General features: G+C 36.9%; 1 protein-coding gene across 2 annotated transcripts; it reads right to left on the reverse strand.

Moving 5' to 3' along the window:
* Positions 1-1,517: 1,517 nt before the first annotated feature.
* LOC147504802 (oxysterol-binding protein-related protein 3A-like) lies at positions 1,518-22,646 on the reverse strand. Of its 2 annotated transcripts, XM_086557535.1 has the most exons (11): positions 22,375-22,631; positions 21,464-21,557; positions 11,572-11,688; positions 11,399-11,471; positions 11,203-11,321; positions 10,242-10,363; positions 9,169-9,345; positions 8,753-8,897; positions 2,195-2,373; positions 2,058-2,116; positions 1,518-1,962 (listed from the first exon to the last, which is right to left on the reverse strand). In XM_086557535.1, exons 1-11 carry the CDS (start codon positions 22,470-22,472, stop codon positions 1,883-1,885), a joined length of 1,263 nt encoding a protein of 420 aa, XP_086413661.1. In that variant the 5' UTR covers positions 22,473-22,631; the 3' UTR covers positions 1,518-1,882. The 2 variants fall into 2 exon arrangements, with proteins under 2 accessions (XP_086413661.1, XP_086413660.1); XM_086557534.1 differs by lacking the exon at positions 2,058-2,116 and having other exon boundaries at positions 22,375-22,646.
* Between the last annotated feature and the right edge of the window lie 107 nt (positions 22,647-22,753).

Raw genomic sequence — 22,753 nt, forward strand, 5'->3', positions numbered from 1 at the left:
CTATCTTGTTATTCCTCTAAAGCCATAATTATTTAACCTTGAAGAGCCATCAAGTATCGAAACCAAATTACAAAAACCTAGTTATACTGACCTTTCTGCCTCAAATGCCGAGTCCTCTTAGTGTTTCTTTGGGTTGCCTCGGTTTTCTCCTTTGGTTAACTTCATCCCCATGTGTTATTCACTCCCCATCTGCTTCTGTGTTTGTTTGAATGTAAGGCGACAAACAAAAAGATCATAAATAACAAATATTCCACAACCTTTTGGATAAGCTCCCTAGTCTTCCTAATGTTAGAGATGCTACTGAAAAAAATCTCATCAAGTAGTATTATAATAATGCAATGAACATTATCATACAAATATAACAAAAATATATAGTGAACCTGCTTATCATGAACCATGTTCCTATATGCTTAAGCCATCAATAGTATCTTTAAAGTCATGACTCATGAGTGTATGACATTATAAAAAACTGGCATTCATTCGTACTCCAGTGAGGTTTCTACTTGAGCTCCCTTGTAGTTCAATATATATAAATGTTCCAACAGTGTGGTGTAGTCCTTGGCCTAGTAGGCCGACCTGTCACCATTTTATGTATGCAGGACTTCTATTGTGTGTGAGATAATTCCCAACGGTTTGTCTACCTGCAGATTTTTCCATTCTATATTTCCACTAATTTTTCTTGGATGCGTGTTTAGAGCATTTGCCATATTAAACCAAGTAACGTATTACATACATGTTTTCGAAAGCATTCCAGTCCAAGTTACTTCTAGCCATATTATTGTCGCACAATAATTTCATATGCATTGTTGATGCATGGTGAATGTGGGTTTAGCTAGCTTGTGGCTAATTTCCACATAGCTTGTGTATCTTGTATGTGTTGTTTTCACAAAGGGGTATCTCAGGGAGGGACTTGGTCTGATGTACTGTCTTCCGTTAATTAATGATTCACTATTGTGGATGATAGGTACCGATTTTGGTATATTATCTTTAACGTATGTATGCCTAATAGTCTTCTAGCTAGTGTTGTTGCGTTCTAATGTATGCATGATAGTCTTCTAATAGCCAGTGTTGTTGCGTGCCAAACATTTTTCTAATGTACCCAAACGGAATCAATCAGCCAAAAGGATATTGTGCCAGAATTAAGTGTCTTCTTCAATTGATCATATGATACTGTCGAGAGAGAGAGAGTCGTAATTTTAATAGGAAACTGTTTAATACGTATTGCACTTGCACTCAAATTATAATCATATTGTTAAGTAATCCACATGGCATAACCAAATACGTAGGAAATTGCCACATGTGAAAGAAACTATCCACCTCATATGTACTCTGCTTTAATATAGAGAGAGGTGATAGTAGAAGTAGATTGGGTCTCCTTAACCCTAAGCTTCACTTTTAAAAAAAGCTATATGAAATTGTTATTAGTTGGTAATTTTCTACTTTTCATGGATTGTGTTACATATTAGCCAGTGACTGATCAGAATTACATATTGGCGCAGTGAAATCTCAGCCACCCAAACAAAAAACATAAAACTAAATTAATCTTGGGATACTTGCTTCTCAACCATAATTTCTAATTTAATTTTCAAAATTCAAACTTGAAAAACAGGGTAAAATGGAGATCATATGAAGAGCACCGAACTTGAGATCAAATTCATACGGCAGAACTCCGAAAAAAATAAATAATCTATTGTACAGCAGAACACTCAATCTCTAGCCAAAGCCAAATTAGCATACTGCCATGGATTAAAGTCCACGGACTGGAAATCAACCTCCTCAATGTCATCCAACCTACCAGCAGCAGCAGCACGATGTTCCGCGTACTTACCATTGTATTTATACACTTCCAACTCACCCCAAGGTGTAGCTGTAACCTCGTCAGTCAACTCAAACCATCTGGGAGTAAACTTGTCTCCCTTTGCTTCCCGATTTCTCTTTTCAGCTCTCTGCCTCTCCTCCAGACTGAAAAGTAACATAAACAACTGACCAAATTTAAACCAAACATTTGAACTCTGCAGTACTAGTATCATTAAAAAAGAAAATCTTAAAGTTATTGCCTCCAACGTTTTCAGGCCTTGATCTTCCAAACAGTTCGGCTATCAATCTATCAGATCCACTGAAATAGAGTGATCGAAAAATACACTTGGTATGGTTTTGAAAGACACATTAGGCACCTGGGGGGGTGGAAGAGTACCTGCTCTTTTCAACAGCAGCTTTTGATAGGTCACCCTTCTCAAGTGCATTTCGATCGGGACGCAAACGTGCATCAGATGACAGTATATTCTTGGGTGCTGTGTTGAAGCTGTTAATTTTATGTGCAAAATATGTATACTGGAATTTGTCATCCTCTGGGGAATCAGCAACTCTCCAAACCTAAGAACAGTGTGCACATTTCACAACAATGCATAGCTGCAATAGAAACACATCAAAAGTAATAGCTAATCCTATACAAACCGGGAAGAGATCAGAATACATCTATATTTACATAAATAAATGAGCAATGAATAGCAACAATCATTTTGACATCAATTACATATTTTTTTATTGTTTACGATTAATATAACTACAACTAAGCCCAAAGGCTACCTTTACGGCTTCACAAGCCGTGAAGGGTAATTGAACAAGGAATCAATATTGGCTCTAGTGAACCTGGCCTGAATGCCATATGAGGGTTGTAGCACCAGAACCCTCTCTATGAAGACAATGCGATCTACCTAAGCAGCCAACACAACCCAGTTCCCCTGCTTCGACCATTGTCTCTCCAAATAATTCTTCAAGGGACACTTGCTCTAACTTTAGTATATGTTATGAAATCAATATCATAATCACCATATATGAAGAGTATGAGAAAAATCATCATTCTTCCTAATGCGTTATTTACTTAAGACTAGTACACTGGCACATGGCAGTCGCCACGTGTGCGGTCAGCTTTTGGTCCGGGCAGCACAAAAGTTTAAAATTCGGTCAGTGGCAATATCGAAAATGACTGAAAAAATAAGGGCAATATATTACGCCACGTGTGCGGTCAGTTGGGTTGGGCCGGGCAGCACAAAAATACAAAATTCGGTCAGCGGCAATTTCGTAATTTTTAACAAAACTGATGGCAGTGTGCTAAAGTGAGGGAGAAGCATCTGAATTTCACTGTAGAAACAGACAATTTTACCCCTCCATAAATTGCGTTATTACAAAAATCATTAAGATACATATCCGTAATTATCGAAACCGGATAGGGGTAAAATCGTAAAGTACTATTGTTCACGAGACAATTCTCTTTAAAGTAGTAAGATTACATAAAAAGAGCCCATACACAGCAGAATTAGACCAGTAATCCCAAAATAGCTCCTTAGATCTTGTAGACAAATTCTCCTTGATGCTTTTTTCTTCTCCACTGTAAAATCTCATCCTCGTGTTATTTTTCCCTTGGCTTCACCTTCTCCCCATTCCCTAGCACTCCTTTCTTCTTTGGATCGACAAAGCAATTTTTCGTTCTGTATAACATAATTCGAACAGGTTTTTAAGTTCCCCCCCCACTAAGTTTGCCAAAATGACTTCCACCCCCAATTCTTTGCTGTTTAGATCCCTCCCTCCCCCCAAGACTCACAACAGGACCGAGTCAACCCAGGTTGACCGTGATCCTTCCATCCAAGCCACATGAAATGTCCTAAGCACCCTTTGGAGCATGACATTGCACAAATACCCCTTGACTCTCTCAAAACCAAAGGGGAGTTAGTGACACGTGTCAACGTCTCAAGCACTCAAACCAACGGTTATGATGTAATCAAATCAAAATATCTATTGGTATCTCTTTAGCGCCATTTGAGACCGATCGTATGACTAACTCATCTCCTTCTCTATCTAGCCAAAAAAATTCAACTTTAAAACTTCTTATCTTGATTTCCCAATTCAACTTCATTTTCCATTTTCGATGTGTATCAATAACTTAATCAACAATGAACTAACCATTCACCATTAATCTTCTATTTAGTTTTTATGGGATTTTATCCAGCTTAAGAAGGTTACTATGCTGTGAATTGAAGATTGATTTGTTCTAGCAGTACCTACAAAACTTAGCTTTTACCCCGAACTTAATTAGAAGCAGTACCTACAAAACTTAGCTTTTACCCCGAACTTAATTAGAGGTAGTGGTGATGTTGGAAGCTCTTAAAAATTAGTTCTTGAGAATTGGAGTTTGGGAGGGGGGGGGAGGGATACTGCTAATTTTTGTAGATACAGTGGGGGGTAATAGTAATTAATGCTTTTATGTGGTTTTTCGATATCAACCATTAGATTAAGTTTGTAAGATAGTGACACGTGTTTTGATTTGATTAAATTGTAGCCGTTGATTTAGGTGCTTGAGATCTTGACACATGTCACTAACTCCCCTTTGGTTTTGAGAGAGTCGACGGGGATTTGTGTAATTTCATGCTCCAAAGAGTACTTAGGACATTTCATGTGGATAGAAGGATTAGTCAACCCTAGTTGACTCGGTCCTTATGTGAGTCTTGGAGGGGGAGTCTAAAAAGCAAAGAACTGGGGGGTGGAAGTCATTTTGGCAAAGTTTGTGTGTGTGTGTGTGTGGGTGTGTGGGGGGGGGTTGTTAAGCCTTGTAATTCGAATTTTCTACCATGTATGTGGTTTCATTTCACCCTTTATTTTCCCTACCTCTCTGCTCTCGAGAGATCTCAAGTTTCCATGTTAATTTATGGATTTTTTCTTTTTCTTTTTTTTACCATTAAAACAATAACTTCATTAATAATAGGTGTGTAATAGAGGGAATCACACTTTCATTCGTCATACAATAGCATTACAACAATATATGAGCATTTAGTACTACCCCTTCCCAACTAAACATAAATTCATTCCATGTTAAATTATGGAATTAAGATTATGTTAAAGTAGTTTAATAAAATTAATTCAGTTTTGGTTCCATTGTTGTTTATACACTTGACCGGTAAGATTATTAAATGCCCTACTGAGAGATAACCGTCCAACATTTGAGGGATGTCTTTCCCTTGGCAATATATATAGGATTTCATTGGCCTAAGGGGTGTGCCACTTGGGGGTACACAGTTGGGTTCCACAATGGTTAACACTACAGAATAAATACGCACGCACCACACCACCGTGCACCTCATTGAACCAAGTCGGGCTCAGGTTTGGGTTCTTCGTAGAATCTTGTGCTCCCTTTACACTAATGGCTAACTTGCAGAGTTCACCCAATTTATTAAGGATCACGAGAGGTCGCGTGTTATATTCTCTTCCCCACAACAATCTGATTTTGATCTTTCAAAGGCTTTTGTGTTTCTTCTTCCGTACGATTTTTCCTATAGTTCTACCTGGGCAAGATGACAAGTCTTTGTGTCGCTTTTCTTCTCTTCTTTTGTGTAGCGGAGTAAACATTTTAACTTTTATCTTTCTATATCATTGCTTCTGGGGATTGCATGGCCTTGCTAATGCACTGTGGGAGAGGCTCCCTCAAGATTCCACTGATAGTGAGGCTCATCTGTGTTATTAAAACACTAATGCAATCGCAATTGCAATTAAACGAATTCTCAATAAAACCAATTCAATTCAATCTCCAAAACTAACTATGGCCAATGGCCAAAGGCCAACAACTCTTTATATAGGAAAACAACTTCGAAATCAATTAGAACACCCTAAATTCGGAATTAATAATAACCCTAAAATACCCTTATACTAAATAACCACAAAATACTAAGACCCAATTCTAGTACTCCCTAATGACATAGAAACTAATAGAAGACTCAATTATCATGTGAAACCCTAATTCACATCATACTCCCCCACTTGAAGAACTCGACTCCAACGAGTTAAAGGTCTTCTTGGATCTCCAATCACTACGACGATGAGGTGGCAAATAAACAACGGCAGATTACGCAGTGTAAAGACACGTCTACCCTGAGAAAGACGATAAGTTTGCTCCCATGCACGATAAACAGCTCGGACACTATACTGCCAAGTGGTGCCCAAAACCAAGTCACATGCATCAAGACTACTCATCACATGACAAAGAACATAATCACTAAAATCTCCCATGCAAACACCAACTCAAACTGTCTCTACCAGTTCCTCAAAATCTCTCTGAAAGAATGCACCTTCCTAGGTCGATGATGTACCATAGTAGTCAAACCAAGTGTGTCAACCATGCAACGAGAAATCAAAGAAATACTATTGCCTTTATCCAAAACCACGTGAGCCAGTAGATTATATAAAGTAGCACTCTGTCGAAATAACATTACCATGTGTAGACTCTGCAATAGGCGAAACATGTGCCATAACTCCCATAAGCATAGGGAACCCTGTATCTACTAGAGTAAGAATTCCCTTAGATGTCTATCCTTGTAGTTCCTCTTTCGTCTCAAGTTGAGATGTCTCCATATCAATAGTCAGAACCTTAGCAACCTAAAGCGTGGCCTATGTATACCGATCACACACTCAAGTCTTTTGTGCTTTTAGTACAAATGCGTGATGAAAACGCACACTGTCAAATTGGAAAGCGTGTTTTGTCATGTTGGAAAGCACACTAGTGTTTCGAGGTCAATTGGCCAACTGGACAAGTAAGGTAAAGATAAAGGTGGGACATAACGCAATAAATGTGACAAAAAGGTCTAAGTAGTTAACAAAATATACTTTATGAATGATAAAGCCAAAACAGTTTCAGTGCATTAGCGTCCCTTTTGCTTTCAGTATGAACTTATGAACTTAGTTTGGAGTTTGGAATTTGCTTAATTTCTTTAGAAATAAATTTGAGAACAATTACTAGACATTAAGTAATGTTTTATTCTTATTATTGACACACGCTCTCAAAGCACTTTAATATTGGGATTTTTTAAGATTCGGCGCTTTTTAAGATTAGTCGCTTTAGCGCTCAAGCTCTCGCACTGCGTTTTGGTTGCTTAGGTCAAAACTGGCTTCTTAGGACAATTTGCTTGAACATGACCTTCTTGTCCACAACTGTAGCACTTAACAATTTTCTTAAGAACTATGGGAGTGGCTCTGTAAGATGACATGGAGGACATGTAACTCATTTTCTTCTCAGACTCACTAACAAAACTATAAGCTTCCTCCAAGGTATTAATCCGTACATGGACTAAATCATAACGAATGTCTCCCCTAAGACTATGCATATAACAGCATATGCGGACTTCTTCACTCTCTAGCTGGTTGCAACGTGACTGTAGATGGTAAAAGGACTCAGTATACTCTTGCACAGTCTTAGAATCTTGTTTAAAATCTTGCAACTTCCTGTGTAATTGTTGCGCATAATTCATAGGAATAAACTTAGTAACCAAAGCTTCTTTCATGCGCTCCCATGTAGTGACTTGACCCAAATTTTGGCACAGGCGCTGTTGGAGAAACTCTGTCCACCAAATCAAAGCAAAACCTCGAAGCCTAGTAGCAACCCAAAACACCTTGCGATCTTCTGACATATTTTGATAAGCAAACACATTCTCTATTGTGGCAATCCACTCAAGGCAAACCTCGGAATATCAACATTTGGCTTGAACTCATGCTCAGTTGGTGGAGGACGATTCACAATAATGGGAGAAGGCAAATTATCTCTACAAGGTTCATTTCCATTCGTCAACAAATCTCATAATTCCACAAAAAGTATATTGAGAGAAGTTCTCAAATCCACTTTCAATTTCTCAATTTTTTCATCAAAAGCAATGAACTTCTCATCATAACCAGATATTTACTCAATTATATCATTCACTCTTCTCTAATGCCTCAATTTTCACATTAAGTTCTCTAATTGTTGTCGCCATAAGAATAATATTTTTTATTTTCAGTGTACAGTGCCTATTAACAGTAACGTGAACGGCACCACATTTTTTTTTTAATCCTAAAAATATCAAATATTTTTTCAAAAAAAAAAAAAAAAAATTGATATACCTTTGATAGAGTTGCGGAAGCAATTTTTTTCTCCACTAATTCTTTTATCTTTTTCAATCAAGACCTTCAAAAGCAATATAAACTTTGAAATCTAGCTCTTGATACCAATTTGATGCAATCGCAATTGCAATTAAACAAATTCCACGAATTCTCAATAAAATCAATTCAATTCAATCTCCAAAACTAACAATGGCCAAAGGCCTACAACTCCTTATATAGGAAAACAACTTCTAAATCAATTAAAACACCCTAAATTCAGAATTAATAATAACCCTAAAATACCCTTATACTAAATAACCTCAAAATACTAACTAGACCCAATTTTAGTACTCCCTAATGACATAGAAACTAATATAGGACTCAATTATCAATGTGAAACCCTAATTCACATCAAACCCTGATAGTGACCAACAAGATTCCACCTTTCCCACTGTAAGAATATATCTAGATTATTCTGAAGATATTAACCCAATAGATGATTTGTGTCAATATCTTCACATATTCTTACACCCACCAACGGTCATATTTTCAGGAACAATCAACAAATAATATGTACGATGGGACAAAATTTAAACACGCTAATAATCAAATCATACATCAAACCATATTTCATACAAAACATACTTTCAAAACAAATGTATTCTCCATATTGTTTTTTTTCTTTCTGTTGCTAGTTATGTTCTCTACTACTTCCTTTTGATAAACAGCCTAACTAGACTATAAACATCTATTATGATGAGAGACATTGATTCTAGACCGCACCAAAGTAGAAACAGGACAACAATATTTCAGGATAAGATGCCAATCAAAGGAAAAAAGAGTTAATGATAGAAACCTCTTTCAGTTCACTGCCTGGAATGGGCTCCCCTTCCTTATCACATGGCTGACAACTCAATGACTCATTCCATTTTCCTGTAATTAAAATTTTGGGTTCCTCAGAGGCATTATACACATATCCATCAACTTCATAACGATTGGCCCTGGAAAGAGTAATGAAATCAGATAAGATACCGACTATAAGCATGATAGCTAGAAAGAGACAAAAGACAAATAGAAGAACTACTTAGAGAAACAAAAACGAAAGCTAACAACTATAATAATCTTCCATTTCCCTATCCTATACCGAATGCCCATGAATTATGTTCACAATAAGGCCATATTTCTTTATGTTTCTTTCAATGTGGAATACCAGCAGCCATGCAATCAAGTCACCATAACTGCACTTAAAAAGAAAATATAACATGGTCATACCCAAACCAGCCACATGGTTGAAAATATAGCACAACTTTGTCTCCAGTTGTCACATTGGTCATAATCATCTCACCCGCATTATCAATCCAAGTCCGACCAAATATAAGGTTGTTAGCTTTTGTGGGAGGGGGCACCAGATCAAGCACTACACCTTTTCTTTTAAGGGTGACACATGTCCTGCACAGAGATTAAGTTCAATATGCTGAAGAAAAATGTATTCAAAATCTTAAGTCATTAGACGCTATTGCTTTGGATATAACTGAATAAAGGAGCAGATCCTTTAAGACGACAGGCAACCTAGAACAATTGGGACAAGGAGAGGTTCTTAATTATGGTCCAGTTGGGATAAATAAAACAGTTTTGACGGTTATAAAGATAGAGAGTTTCGAGCTCCAGACAAAGTCAAAGTTGTAATGTTCAGCTCCCAGCTAAAAATAAGTATCTCCCTTCCTTTATTTGGGTATGTAAGTTTCATTAACCGCATTAGTAAACACAGCACGCATTAAATTTAATTTCTTTCACAGAAGATCCTCCCATGTTATGGTTCCATTGCTCCTCCAAGGCCCAAGCTGACAGAAAGTGACAAAAGGGACCTTAATAATGGCGACAAATTCTTGATTATACTAGCTGCGTGCACGCACGCTGTGCAAATCGAATAAACCAGTGTGTTGGTTGTTCACTTACTTTTAATTAATGAAATTTTATTATCTACTTTTCTTAATAAAACGGAACAATAAAGTTATCAAAAAAATAAAATAAAATAGAACAATAGAAACCACCTGAAAACAAAATAAAAATCATGGAGCCCACGCATTTTCTGCATTAATTGCCTACCCAATCTATGCATACAAAGAATTATGTTTCTATCCCTACAATTCAAGAGCAATTGCAATTTTCGGAACAGCCCATCCATTGGAGCATAAGAAGGGCAAAATACTCCTTACAATGAAAAAAAGAGGGATGTTTTTTATAATATTTTAACTGTAGCTCACAATAGAATATAATTGTATATATATGTATATATAATAAGCATCATAATCAAACATTGTGAAAACCAAGTAATATCGTCTAACCTTCCCATGGGATAGATATCTACTGAATTTCCCAGAAATTTAGTCTTTATCTTGGACGTAACTTCATAAACAAAATGCTCATTTTCAGCATGGCCGGCACCAATTGGGGGATGATGACACACCTAACATTAGAAGGCATTTATAAAGTCATACTGCCAGAAAATTACAAGGCAAAACGCACTTCGAAAAGCAACACCCAGATGTTTAAGAAAAGTCAAAATAGATTCCTGTCCTTGTTGAACTAACATGTGCTATAAATAGAGAATTTACCAAATTTGTCTCAGATAGGGATTTTTCTAGACTTCGTGCACAACTTAAATTTTCTGGACCAAGAGGCCCAGAACCACTCCAACCAAGAACCATACGGATCAAGAGGAAATTCAACACCTAACTTCCATTTTGATAAATATGCTCTGCTTCACTTGCATAAAAACTCAAACACAGTCATCAACTTTCTGTTTACTTTTACACAAAATCATTGTAGGTGTTTATTAAGAACAAAATTTTGCAATTAGCAGTGGTGCAAGTGATTTGGTGCAGCAAAAAGAGCAAATTTATAATAAAAAAAAGTCATATGCGTGATACTAACACTCATGGTCCGAAGGACAAGGAAGTGTCCATACAGCGTGTAGTAATAAGTGATAATACATGTGTTACATGGACACACCATATTTTGAATATAATCTGCGACGGATGTGTATTTACATGTCAATGTCGGACACGACATGGACACATATTGTGTGTGATATACCTCGATGTTTGAAATTTCGCCGTGTCAGATATGAAGATATGGACACACGTATCCATGTCAATGTAATTTCGGATAATACTATCAAATCTAAAAAGTGCCAAGACATTCAAAGATTGAGAAATCATTTATATTGGTGTTATATAATGAAAATATATGTGAGAAAAAAAGTATTATATAAGACAATGAAAATAATGCTTCTGGTCAACTCACCTGCTCAGCGATGAATGTGATTCCCCCGTGGTTCACCATTTCATAAGTCTCACCAAGTATGGGATTGAAAGGTTTCCAAGCTCGCCGGAAGGCATAGAAAACAGATACCGCCCATGATGCTGGAAATTAATAACCAAGAACTCAGTTGCACCATAATATGTGCACAAAATAGAAGTTGCGTTAAGGAAAAACATACATGCATACACCATCTGCATGTATGGATCTTCACATTCATCTGCCCGGTCCAACAAGTGGGAGTACTCCATTATCTTTCACAGGAGGAATAAGATTCAGAAATGTCAGAATGAGAAGAATAAAGCATACAAAATCAACCTTGAATTACGACTTCAAAGTTCAAAAAATACGGACCTCTGCCATCTTCTGAAGATTAGTCATTGGTTCACAAATAAGGACTGGAAGTGACACCAATGACGTAACATCAGACCCAATATACTTCTGCATAATCTTCCAATAACTGTTACGATCCTGCAAGAACACGAAATGAAAGAAATTTTTTCACTTCAAGAGCTTTTTTTTATATCGATAAATCCATTTCATTCCATTTGAATTATAAGGTTACATAATACAATAAAGTATGTGAGTCTCAAGTAGCAAGGAGCTACTAAAAGAATGCAACTTTGCAGGGAGTAGTATTCCTCCAAATTCTTTTGTACGGAAAGTTGATGATTATCTCTCCATTACCAAGAGCAATCGAAGCAAATTCGTTAGCCAAGACTACGTAGAAGGATTTAACAGTGAACTCCTCTTTCTCCTCCCAAATCCACTTCCTTGCATCCTCCTCCCCAAAAGTACTCCCCAAATTGTAAATGGAAATTAAGAAAGCCTCATAGCTATCTAACTCCTAATAGTTTAGGCCTCTCTTAATGGTATATTCCACACCACACCATCAATACCCATATAGTCCGAAACCAAGGCTTGTTTGTTACTTACCAAGTTATATATTAGAGACCAAAAAATACATCAAACTTTGGGCCATGTTTCAAAAAATACAACATACTTTGATTTGGTTTCAATTCATACACACCGTCCAATTTCTCTAACGCTCTGCTTACGTGCACTGTTAGTTTCATACCCAAATTTAAAATGCTTGACATGTCATCAGATTTGAAATTTCAAACATCCAAGTCAGCACATACCATTGAAATTTATTGAAACAAATATTGAAATCTTTCACTCTCGAAATTATTAGTCACGTGAGTTGCTTATGACCTTTGTTCCCTCCAATTTCTCTAACAATCTAACCTTTCCCTCAAATTTATGTTCTAATAGAGAGCACCAAAGGTGATAGCATCCGCTTTTGGGAGGATATATGGCTAGACAAGAGGCCTATATCACACGTTTTCCCTAGATTATATGTCGTTTCTGACTTAAGGAACCTGCCAATTCGATCATTCATGAGGGAACACAATGGTTTTATTGCTTGGGACCTGGGTATTCATATTGCTCTCTCTGACAGGGATATAGTGAGTGTGGCTGCTCTCACGATAATGTTAGACTCTATTTCTTCCGTGAGACCGGACAGAGATAAAAGGCTTTGGTCTATTGACAAGAAAGGGAGATTTTCTTCTAGATCTTTTTACTTTAAGCTTCGTTCACTAATCTCTCGTCATGATCTTAATGCCCTTCCTAAATTTCCTAGTCATATTATCTGGGGTTCTAAAGTTCCGTCAAAAGTTGCCTTTTTTGTTTGGTGTGCATCTCTTGGTAAAATCCTGACTATTGACAATCTCAGAAAAAGACATGTCAAAAAAGTTCTTGTCAACTTTTGTCCGCTGTGCTTAAAGGATGGGGAGTCTGTGAATCATATTCTTTTGCTTTGTCCTTTTTCATGGCGGGTTTGGTGTCATTTTATTCTAGAGTCGGGGGGTTTCTTAGGTTTGTCCGGTTTCAGTGACGATGTTATTAGCCTCATGGGACTTGAGAGTCCACTATGAGAAGGGGAGATGACTTTGGAGCATGTTGCCTTTTGCAATTCTGTGGGGCATTTGGTTGGAGAGGAATCAAAGACACTTTAAGGGAGCAATAATGTCTATGGAGAAAGTTATGTTGGCAATCAAAGCTCTATTATGTTTCTGGTCAAAGATGCATATTGAGACACGAGACATACCTTTTGAGGCGTTTGTGTTTCGATGGGAGTCAACAATGAGATGATCGGGCTAAGAGACTTGTCACTAATGTTTTTTCATTTCTTTTCTTTTTCTATATGTATGTAATGGAGGATATCTCATCCTTATGTATCTATCTTTAATTATATTAATAAAATTATACTTTACCGATCCAAAAAATAAAATAGAGAGCACCAACAATTAGGGTTATGTTCATCTACGGTTAGGGTTTTTTGAAATTCTTGATTAATTGATCAATCTCTTAACGATTTCATACCAAATTACCAACAATTATTAACTCAGTTAATTCTCATTCAGTATGTGAATGTGGATATCCAGTCGCATTACAACTTTCACACACTCCACGAAACCCAGGAAGAAGATTTTATGGATGTGGCAAATATAGCCAGTCTTCAACAGATGCTTGTAGGTTTTTTAGTTGGATTGATCCACTAATGAATGTTGATTGGAGGTCATTGACGTGTCAGAATAACACATTGGAGCAAATCAATGAGCAATACCAGCTTGGAATATTTCGTGCTGAGAGAAGAGTGCTGAAGCTTTTGAGGTGGCTTGAAGAGTTCAAAACTCTCAACGATGATTTGAAGGAAAATGCTGCACTGAAGAACAAAAGTGCTATGGTGGACAAGACTGTTTGGTTTTCAAAGTTTCTAATTTTGTTGGTTTTAGCAGTTGATGTATTCCTGATTTTGGTGTAAGAAAGTGGGCATTTTTTCTTTTGGTTTTAAGTAGTTGGTTTAGGCTTGACCTTCATCTTTTTTGTAGTTGTTGCTTTGGTAGTTTGGTCGATAGTTGTTGCTATGTCATCTAGTTTGATGTTCATCTACTAATAAAGAAATATTTTGATTTTATAAGTGTCATTCTCTGTAATGCAATGTAAGATTTTAGAAGAGATCTCATTTTAGAAAGATAAGAAGATACTAAAACATTTGGGCTATTACAAACTTGCAAACACTAAAAGAGAACAAGACACTTGCAAACATTCAAAACATAACTATGATGCAAAGATACTGCTGTTTACCTATTGCACCGGGGTCGAGTGGGTACGATACTGGTACTGGATACACTTCGTATATTGCTGAAACGTATTGTTCCATATCCATACATAGCTATGAATAATACGATGGGTGGGGGTGTGGGGAGTATACACAAATATTAGATGGAACAGAAGAAATAGAGTAACTCATACCTACTTCATTGCTAATAAATAATCACACCACCACCTTGTGTTCGAAATTATATTAAAATGCTATTTTTTCTAAGAATTTTATATTTATATTCCCCGTATCCCTATCCGTACCCCCGTATCCTTGATTTTCAAAAAACGTCATACCGAACCCATGTCGCTATATCAGTATTGGTACCCACATCCGTGCATCATAGAACATAAACCAAATAGACTCTAAACCAAATAACATAAACCTAACAACAGGAGCACTTAGGGCAATAACAATCACTTCTTCTTGTAGCACACACCAGTAGAGAGCTAAAGCCTAAACCCACATCCTTAGATGGAAGAGGTCCTTTTGCTGGTGGAGCTGTTGTGGAGGTGGAGGCGTCTGGATGAAGCCTTGGTGATCTCCTAACATTTTCAAATCCTAGTGGTTGACATGGTTCTTTTGTCGGTGGAGCTCATTTTGGTGGTGATCTCTTTTATTCAAATCCTGGTGGTGGTGGAGATGATTCTTTTGGTGGTGGAGCTTGTGGAGTTTTTTTTTTGCTCATCTTTTTTCATCATTGTTGGGCATAGTCTTTCTTCTCCTTCAAACATTTCAATGAAACATAGTGTTCACACTTACACTTAGTACAAACGTTGGGTTTAAGCTCTCCATCCTTTCTTTTTTATTGGCAAGCCTGTTTTAAATGAGATTAGTAACTCTTTGATGCTGGCGGGGTTCGAACCCCAGACCTCTGGTATCATCACCCAAAGGTTTTACCAACTTTGCTAGTCGACACCTGCTGAACTCTCCATCCATGGTACTACTGTTGGAACGCGTAGTCTTCCTTGGTACTTGAACAGAAAAAAAGACTATGTATACTTTTCTACTTTCTATTCATGCATTCATTCTAGATAGAGCAAATTCAACTTACAAGGCAACAAAGATGGAAACTACATTCATTCGATAGATCTCTTTAGTCAAAATAAAAGATAATAAAATCCAACTATAATATATCCTCAGATATTCATTTCTTGAATAAAATCAATGTATTAGTTGACTTTTACTTTTCTGTCAAGATATGAATCTCTGATGATACATTCTAGTTGGATTTTATTCTCTTTTATTTTGATTGAAGAGATCTCTTGAATGAATGTAGTTTTCCATCTTTTATTTTGTTGCCTTGTATGTTGAATTTGTTTTATCTTGAATGAATGCATGAATCAAAAGTAGAGAAGTACAGGCACAAATCTTTATTTTATGTACAAGCTATGATGCACGGATACTCCTAAAATACCAATTGCACCCGTACGGGTACTGGAATCCCTGAAATAGGCCTGATCCTATGATGCATGGATACAACATTTTTGCCGTTGTACCGGTTGGACACCGATACGATACCGATACTGGTACAAGATACAGATCTGCAACAGTTGATGATACCTCACCCAACCAAAATCCCAACAGTATATAAGTTTTTAATAAAAAAAAAAAGAGAAAAGGGGGCATAGAAAAAGAAAGGTTGAAAGAAGAAGTTGTTGTTAAACTAGTGCTTTAAAGTTTAATCTACAGATCTGCAAGAAGAAGATCTAGACTTGTTGATTTTTACTTGGCACAGTCTTCGAAAAAACAGCCAGTAGATTAGGTGAAGATAAGAGATACGTGTTCAAACTTAACAGCCTGTACGTTGACCAGGTGTTTTGTTGATGAAATAGACAATGCGAGGGTAGCCTTAGATGAAAAGCCCATATTAAAGCCTACTGGACATTTAGACTTTCAGTTGGGCTAGGATGTGATACCTGGGCACCAATGAGTTGGCCCCATTATATTGAGCCCACCTGTTTTAATAAGCCTGTTAAGCCCATTACAAATAATTAAAGCCTGTACAACAGATCTGGACAATTACAGACTTTAAGGCCCATTCAACAAATGGTCTAGTATTAAAATCAACATATAGTTTTATTTTTAATAAAAATAATATTAATTACATAAAATAGCCGTATCCAACTGCCATACCCGTATCCCATTTTTTTTAAAATCCCGTATCGTACCCCATATCCGTGTCCCCGTGTCGGTACTCGTACCTGTATCTGTGCATCATAGACCTGATCTAATAATTCTACTCCATTGAAATGTAAATTGTTTTTGAGGCTTCAAGCTGTATTAACTTTGACTTGTGTTATAATAGTTTTTCACATGTTCCTAACTAACTTTACTCAAAGAACTACTAACATAATTTTCAGAATTCACATATATTTTAAAATATTCATATTAATTAATCGTACCCATAGGCCGCACCCGTATCCTAATATTTCAAAAAAGTTGTATCGTACCCCGTACCGGTGTCGCCGTATCGGTACCCTTACCCGTATCTGTCCATCATAGTGTACAGGTACCAAGGAAGACTACGCGTTACAACATTAGTGCTTTGAGATCTCTAGTGCTATAAAAACAGGCACTCTAATCTCTTCTCTCATTTATCTCTCATCTCTTCTATCATCTATCAAGTCTCAATATCTTTCAAAAATGGTGGGGAAGGGAAATATGTGCACCATTCAGTTCGATATTTACAAAATGGATGAATCTTATGAAGTCATCTGAAGAATGATGAAAATGAATGAATGTAAAAGGATTTTTATGGAGATGTTGGTAAGGGATGGGGAGCCTAAACCCAAAGTTTGTACTAAATATGAACAATTGTGCTTCATTGAGATGTTTGAAGGAGAAGAACGACTATGCCCAACAATAATGAAAAAATTTGAGAAAAAACTCCAAAACAAGCTCCACACCAAAAGAATCATCTCCACCACCACCAATGAATGTAAAAGGATTTTTATGGAGATGTTGGTAAGGGATGGGGAGCCTAAACCCAAAGTTTGTACTAAATATGAACAATTGTGCTTCATTGAGATGTTTGAAGGAGAAGAACGACTATGCCCAACAATAATGAAAAAATTTGAGAAAAAACTCCAAAACAAGCTCCACACCAAAAGAATCATCTCCACCACCACCAGGATTTGAAAAGAAGAGATCACCACTAAAACGAGCTCCACCACCAAAGCAACCATATCCACCACCACTAGGATTTGAAAAGGTTAGGAGATCACCAAGGCTTCATCCAGACACCTCCACAGCAGCTCCACCAGCTAAAGAACCACTTCCATCTAGGCATCAAGTGAAAGAAGTGGATTTAGCTCTCTGTTGGTGTGTGCTACAAGAAGTGATTGCTACTACCCTATGTGCTGCTCTTAGGTTTATGTTTATGTTTATGTTTGGTTTATGTTGTTTGGTTTAGAGTCTCTTTGGTTTATGTTTTGAATGTCTACAAGTGTCTTATTCTCTTTTAGTGCCTGCAAGTTTGTAATAGCCCAAATGTTTTAGTATCTTATCTTTCTAAAATGAGATCTCTTCTAAAATCTCACAATGCATTACTGAGAATTGCACTTACAAAATCAAAATATTTCATTATTAATTGAGCAAATTCTAGAACCTTATTGACTGAGAAGATACCAGGGTCCCAAGACATCCAAATTTTTCCTCCAAGAGCACTTGCATAGTATTAAGGAATAACCACAAAGCATGCTCAAAAACCCAAATTTTCCCTGTTTAACTCTAGTCTCAAGCATACACAAAAAACTTGGATTATTTCCAATCCTGAACTTATTCATTTCTTGCTTTATTATGATTGTTTAGACCTCTAACATTCCACACATCTAGCTTTGTCATTGATTAGTTTTGTTGTTATTTGTCATTGATGATTTTTGTTGTTACTTCCTTTCTTCTCAGACCCTTTAGGCCTCACCTTGGCTTCTTCTGCTATTCTACTTGATCTTTTCCTTTCATCCGAGCTCTTGTCTGCACTTATTGAATGAACATTTTTGGTATATGATCATCAAACGGTTCCCTTTCTTCTTCTGAGATCCAAGGTTTTCTTCTGTATCCACAACTCCAGCAATTCAAAACTATTTTTCTCAGTAGTAAAGTGTCTTTGTTTTTCCACCTCTGTAACAAAGGCGTTAGGAGTGCTGGCATCATAAACAGGAATGGCAGTGTCTGTGTTTGCTTGTTTCATTGTAGCATACTCAATTAAGTTTCTAGGAGTGCTCTTCCTGTTCTTTAATACACAGTGTCCAAGGACTAGAATTCTGTGAGTCTTGTTGATTACTCTTCCCAAAAGTGGGAGTTGGTCTATCTTGAGCTGTATTCTTAGAAATTCTAGCAACTTCAATAATCCCTTGAGTCTGCACTGGAGTGGAGACATCTCTTTCTTGTGCTTCCACATTCACTACTTCTACTACCTCCCCATGTTGCTGCTGCTGATTACTTGGTGGGGCTTCTCGTACTTCTTCAGACATACCACCACTTGGTTCACCTACACTTGTCACATTTGTATTTTTTGCCACCCATACTCTAGTGGTTTTGACTGGCTTACTTAAGCATTTAAAGTGTTTATGCCCAAATTTTATAAAAATGGAGCAAGGTGGAATCCAAGGGTATTCAACTTCTAAATTCACTGTCTTCTGTCCCACGGTCCCACCTCGACTGGAATAGAGTTTTTCTATGTAACATGGACACGCCATATTTCAAAAATAATCTGTCGGACACATATTGGACACATTGTATGTGATATACCTCCATTTTCGATATTTCGCCGTGTTAGACACTTTGTATTCGTGTCAAATACGAACACACCTCTCTGTGTCAATGTAACTTAGGAGTTTTTAAATTCATGATTCACAGGCACCTCCACACACACTTTCGCAAAATTTAGCCTTAGTCTTGTCTTAGTTTGCTCATCCATGCATATAGGGTTGCCAACCAAACTAGTGATATAGCCTAAGCCATCATCACCCCATAGTTCCTTTTGTAAATTCATAAACTTAAGCCAAATTGGTAAAGTTTTCAGCTTGCTTCTGTGAGCCTTAACCTCAGGCGTCCAAGGCGTCCATTGTCTAACAACAAACAATTTGCCATCAATGAAAAATGGCTCAGCTTCAAGTACTTATTTCTTGTATGTATCATCATTAAAGTTAAAGTAATAGAAATCTAAATCAGTTGCTATTGTAAAGCAACCCTTACTATTCCAGTGTTTGGTTAGAAAATCACACGCCATGGGAAAAGGTAGTTTCTTCTCAATGAAGAAACCAACTACATACTCACTCGACTCACAGATGGCTTGGTTGATAATACTCATTAACACTTCTGCAGTTCTGCTACACCATCTATCAGAGTAGGTTCAAATTGTTTAACAGAAAACAAAGAGTTTGTTGAGTTACCTCTTTTAAATAGAGAACTCCAACCGGCTGGAGATCCATTTTTGTCTCTGGTATATTCGACAGACCAGATGTTGAAGGTTGGAGGGGAGGAAAATATTCATCAGTCACCAAATGACTCACCGTTATGAAAGAGGAATAAATCATCTCGAGAGGAAAGTGGATCTATAGTCTGAGAAGCTGAGACCAGTCAGACAAGAGGAAAGGCGTAGTCAATGGTACTTAAGTGAAATCGAATCACATTAAACAGAAGCTTTCCCAACGGCCCAAAAGTAGTTATAAAGAAGATTACTAGAAACGGTATAAAATTTTAGATAGGGTTTCTCTTGTCTAAAACAACTCCTAATTCTAATTGGAATCCAAACAAAAAATCACCGTAGTTCCTATTCCTAATTGATTTTTTATTTTGATCGGTAAAATGTGATGTGTGTGTATATATATCATCATAAAGTTAAATTTTGTAGGATGAGATATCCCACTCAAATACAACAAAGGGAAAGGCAAATACAAGATCAATCCTAGAAATAACTACAATTGTGAGAAAAAAATAAGCAACGGGATGCGATCATGCATGGCTGAGCAAAGAACCCCATCTGAAAAATAAAGTCCCCAAACAATGTATTTGTCCACTCCTCCCAAACCTTTGACCATAGAAAGATGAATCCCTAGACTGCAACAATCACTTGTGCCATAGTTGTTGCACATCCATCAAAGGGTCTCTTGTTCCTTACCAGCCACAAAGTCCACATGATAGCAAAAAATAAGATGCTCCACAATCTGCATCCCTTAGGGGAATAGACCCTAAAAACCCAAGAGCACAACAGATCTTTCACTGACCGAGCAACAATCCAATACATCCCAGAATGGCCCACAAAGTAACTCCTTTACTACTATTCCTAATTGTATTAGGAAACCAAATAAAATATAAATAGAGACTACTAAATGGCCTAGTACTAATTCCATACGAATACTAATAAAATACTTAATCAATATTCTTCCATGCTCATGCATCAGCTCTGCTCCTACGCTTTGACTTAGTTTTTTTACACCCTTATTTTTCAACTTCGTGATGCATGACCAGGGACTTGGACCAGCTACCAATGGCGTAACCTTGCTCTTAAAGCCTCCTAGATCATGGATGTTGTTGACTCCCACATTTGGACACAAAACGGAAGCTTTTAAATGATTAAAACCTTAATTTAATTGTTGTACCTTGTTATTAAATCGTCCTAAATCCCTAATATTACTAAAATTATATCTTGGACTTGCTTGTCATTTACTTTGCGCTCGACCAACTACGCTGCTAAGCCACACGTTTTATATTGTAAAGTTCTCTTTGGCAGGTGTGGTACCAAGAACCAAAATCACTAATATTGGATGAGATTTCTACAGTCATTGTATGCTAATAAGCAAAGATTTCGAGCCATCATGTCAACTTTTGTCACTTCTCTTTCAGCATTTATTATGTGCATGTCGTACACTGCCTGTGTACTCAAGATAAAATCATAAACAATTCCCTAACAATTGGAAGCTTTGATGCTATTCCAAAGGGAAACCAGATAGTTAAAGAAGACATTATTGCTATCCAATATCATTACCACTGGTTAACTTCCTCACTGTAAAATAATCAAAAGTACAATATGATAAAAGAGAACACTGGAAAGGGGAATAAGAAACAGAATACCTCCTCCTTCCATCTTCCTTGATGAGCTTCCGCTTCTGCATCTTCTTTGCCTCCTTCGGGATTTATAACTTCTAGGCCTTCGTAACTAAGCATTCTGTACAATTAAATAAGCACAAATAATAGCTTAAACATCAGAGTCTTCAAAGACTGCAATGTAATCTTTCAGGCTACGTTATCAATTACAATGTAATCTGAAAACTAGACAACTGTAATCCATATTAGCATGCTTCTAGACCTCATGTGTGCGTGTGTATATATATATATATATATATATATATACGCCTTGGCTAGAGTGACATCCTTATAATGACATCCTTATTGTACATCCTATCAAAAAGTGCATTTCAACAATGAATTAGTGGCTGATTTTTTGTAGATATATTCTACCCACCATGGATTATATCCCTACAAAAAATTAGCTCAATCCAATATGTGGAACTTTGTCAAAAATAGTGTTTTAAGTTTGCAATTTTATCTAACAGTCTAGAAATAATTTTAAGTTTGACAAGGCTAGAAATATCGAATTGAGCTAATTTTTTGTAGAGATATAATCCATAGTGGGTAGAATATATCTACAAAAAATAGCCACTAATTCATTGTTGAAATGCACTTTTTGATAGGATGTACAATAAGGATGTCATTATAAGGATGTCACTCTAGCCAATATATATATATATATATATATATATATATATACTAAGAAACGATTTGCTTTGAGTTCAGATCAGTTGCCATTAACTATTGTACTGTTATATAATCAAAACCGCAAACAGTTTCAATTTGACATTTGGATGTTCATAACCAGATTTGCCTCGAGTTATTTAAACAAAGATCTACAACTTGTGGAAATAAACAGAAAGACTAAAAAAGTGAAAAATGGGTAAGTAGAGAACAGTAAAAACAAAAATTACCCTGTGACAGATTTCTGCATCGTGTTTCCAAAACTAGTCAAGCTAGAAGCGATCGAGGCGAAAAAGCCTCCGCCACTTTTGTCACCATTCGTAGACATTTTAAAAACTTAGGCCAAAGAATGGGGAGAGAGGTTTTGAAATTATAAGACACGAAGAGTTTTAGTATTGTTTTGTTCTCGTGCAAGTTTGGACTCTGGAGCCGCCAATATTCGGGTGTTCAACTTCCACGTCTACCTACTGTGTAACTGTAATACAGTAATACGTTTTTCCCTGTTGACGGACTTTTCTTGACGAGTGACAGAAGCCCAACAACGCGGGTTTGGAAATGGGTCCCAGTGGACTGCTGCAACCATGCAACCCATATGGAAATGGGGTATAC

The sequence above is a fragment of the Coptis chinensis genome, chromosome 4 (genome assembly GCF_015680905.1).
Source record: "Coptis chinensis isolate HL-2020 chromosome 4, ASM1568090v1, whole genome shotgun sequence".
NCBI classification, from domain to species: domain Eukaryota; kingdom Viridiplantae; phylum Streptophyta; class Magnoliopsida; order Ranunculales; family Ranunculaceae; genus Coptis; species Coptis chinensis.

Excerpts from the sequence above, each read along its gene's own strand:
- LOC147504802 (XM_086557534.1), bottom strand. The coding sequence starts at position 22,472 with ATGTCTACGAATGGTGACAAAAGTGGCGGAGGCTTTTTCGCCTCGATC. Across the intron at positions 11,322-11,398 it reads CATGCAGATGGTGTATGCAT|CATCATGGGCGGTATCTGTT; the intron begins GTATGTTTTTCC and ends ATTAATTTCCAG. Across the intron at positions 9,346-10,241 it reads GATATCTATCCCATGGGAAG|GACATGTGTCACCCTTAAAA; the intron begins GTTAGACGATAT and ends ATCTCTGTGCAG.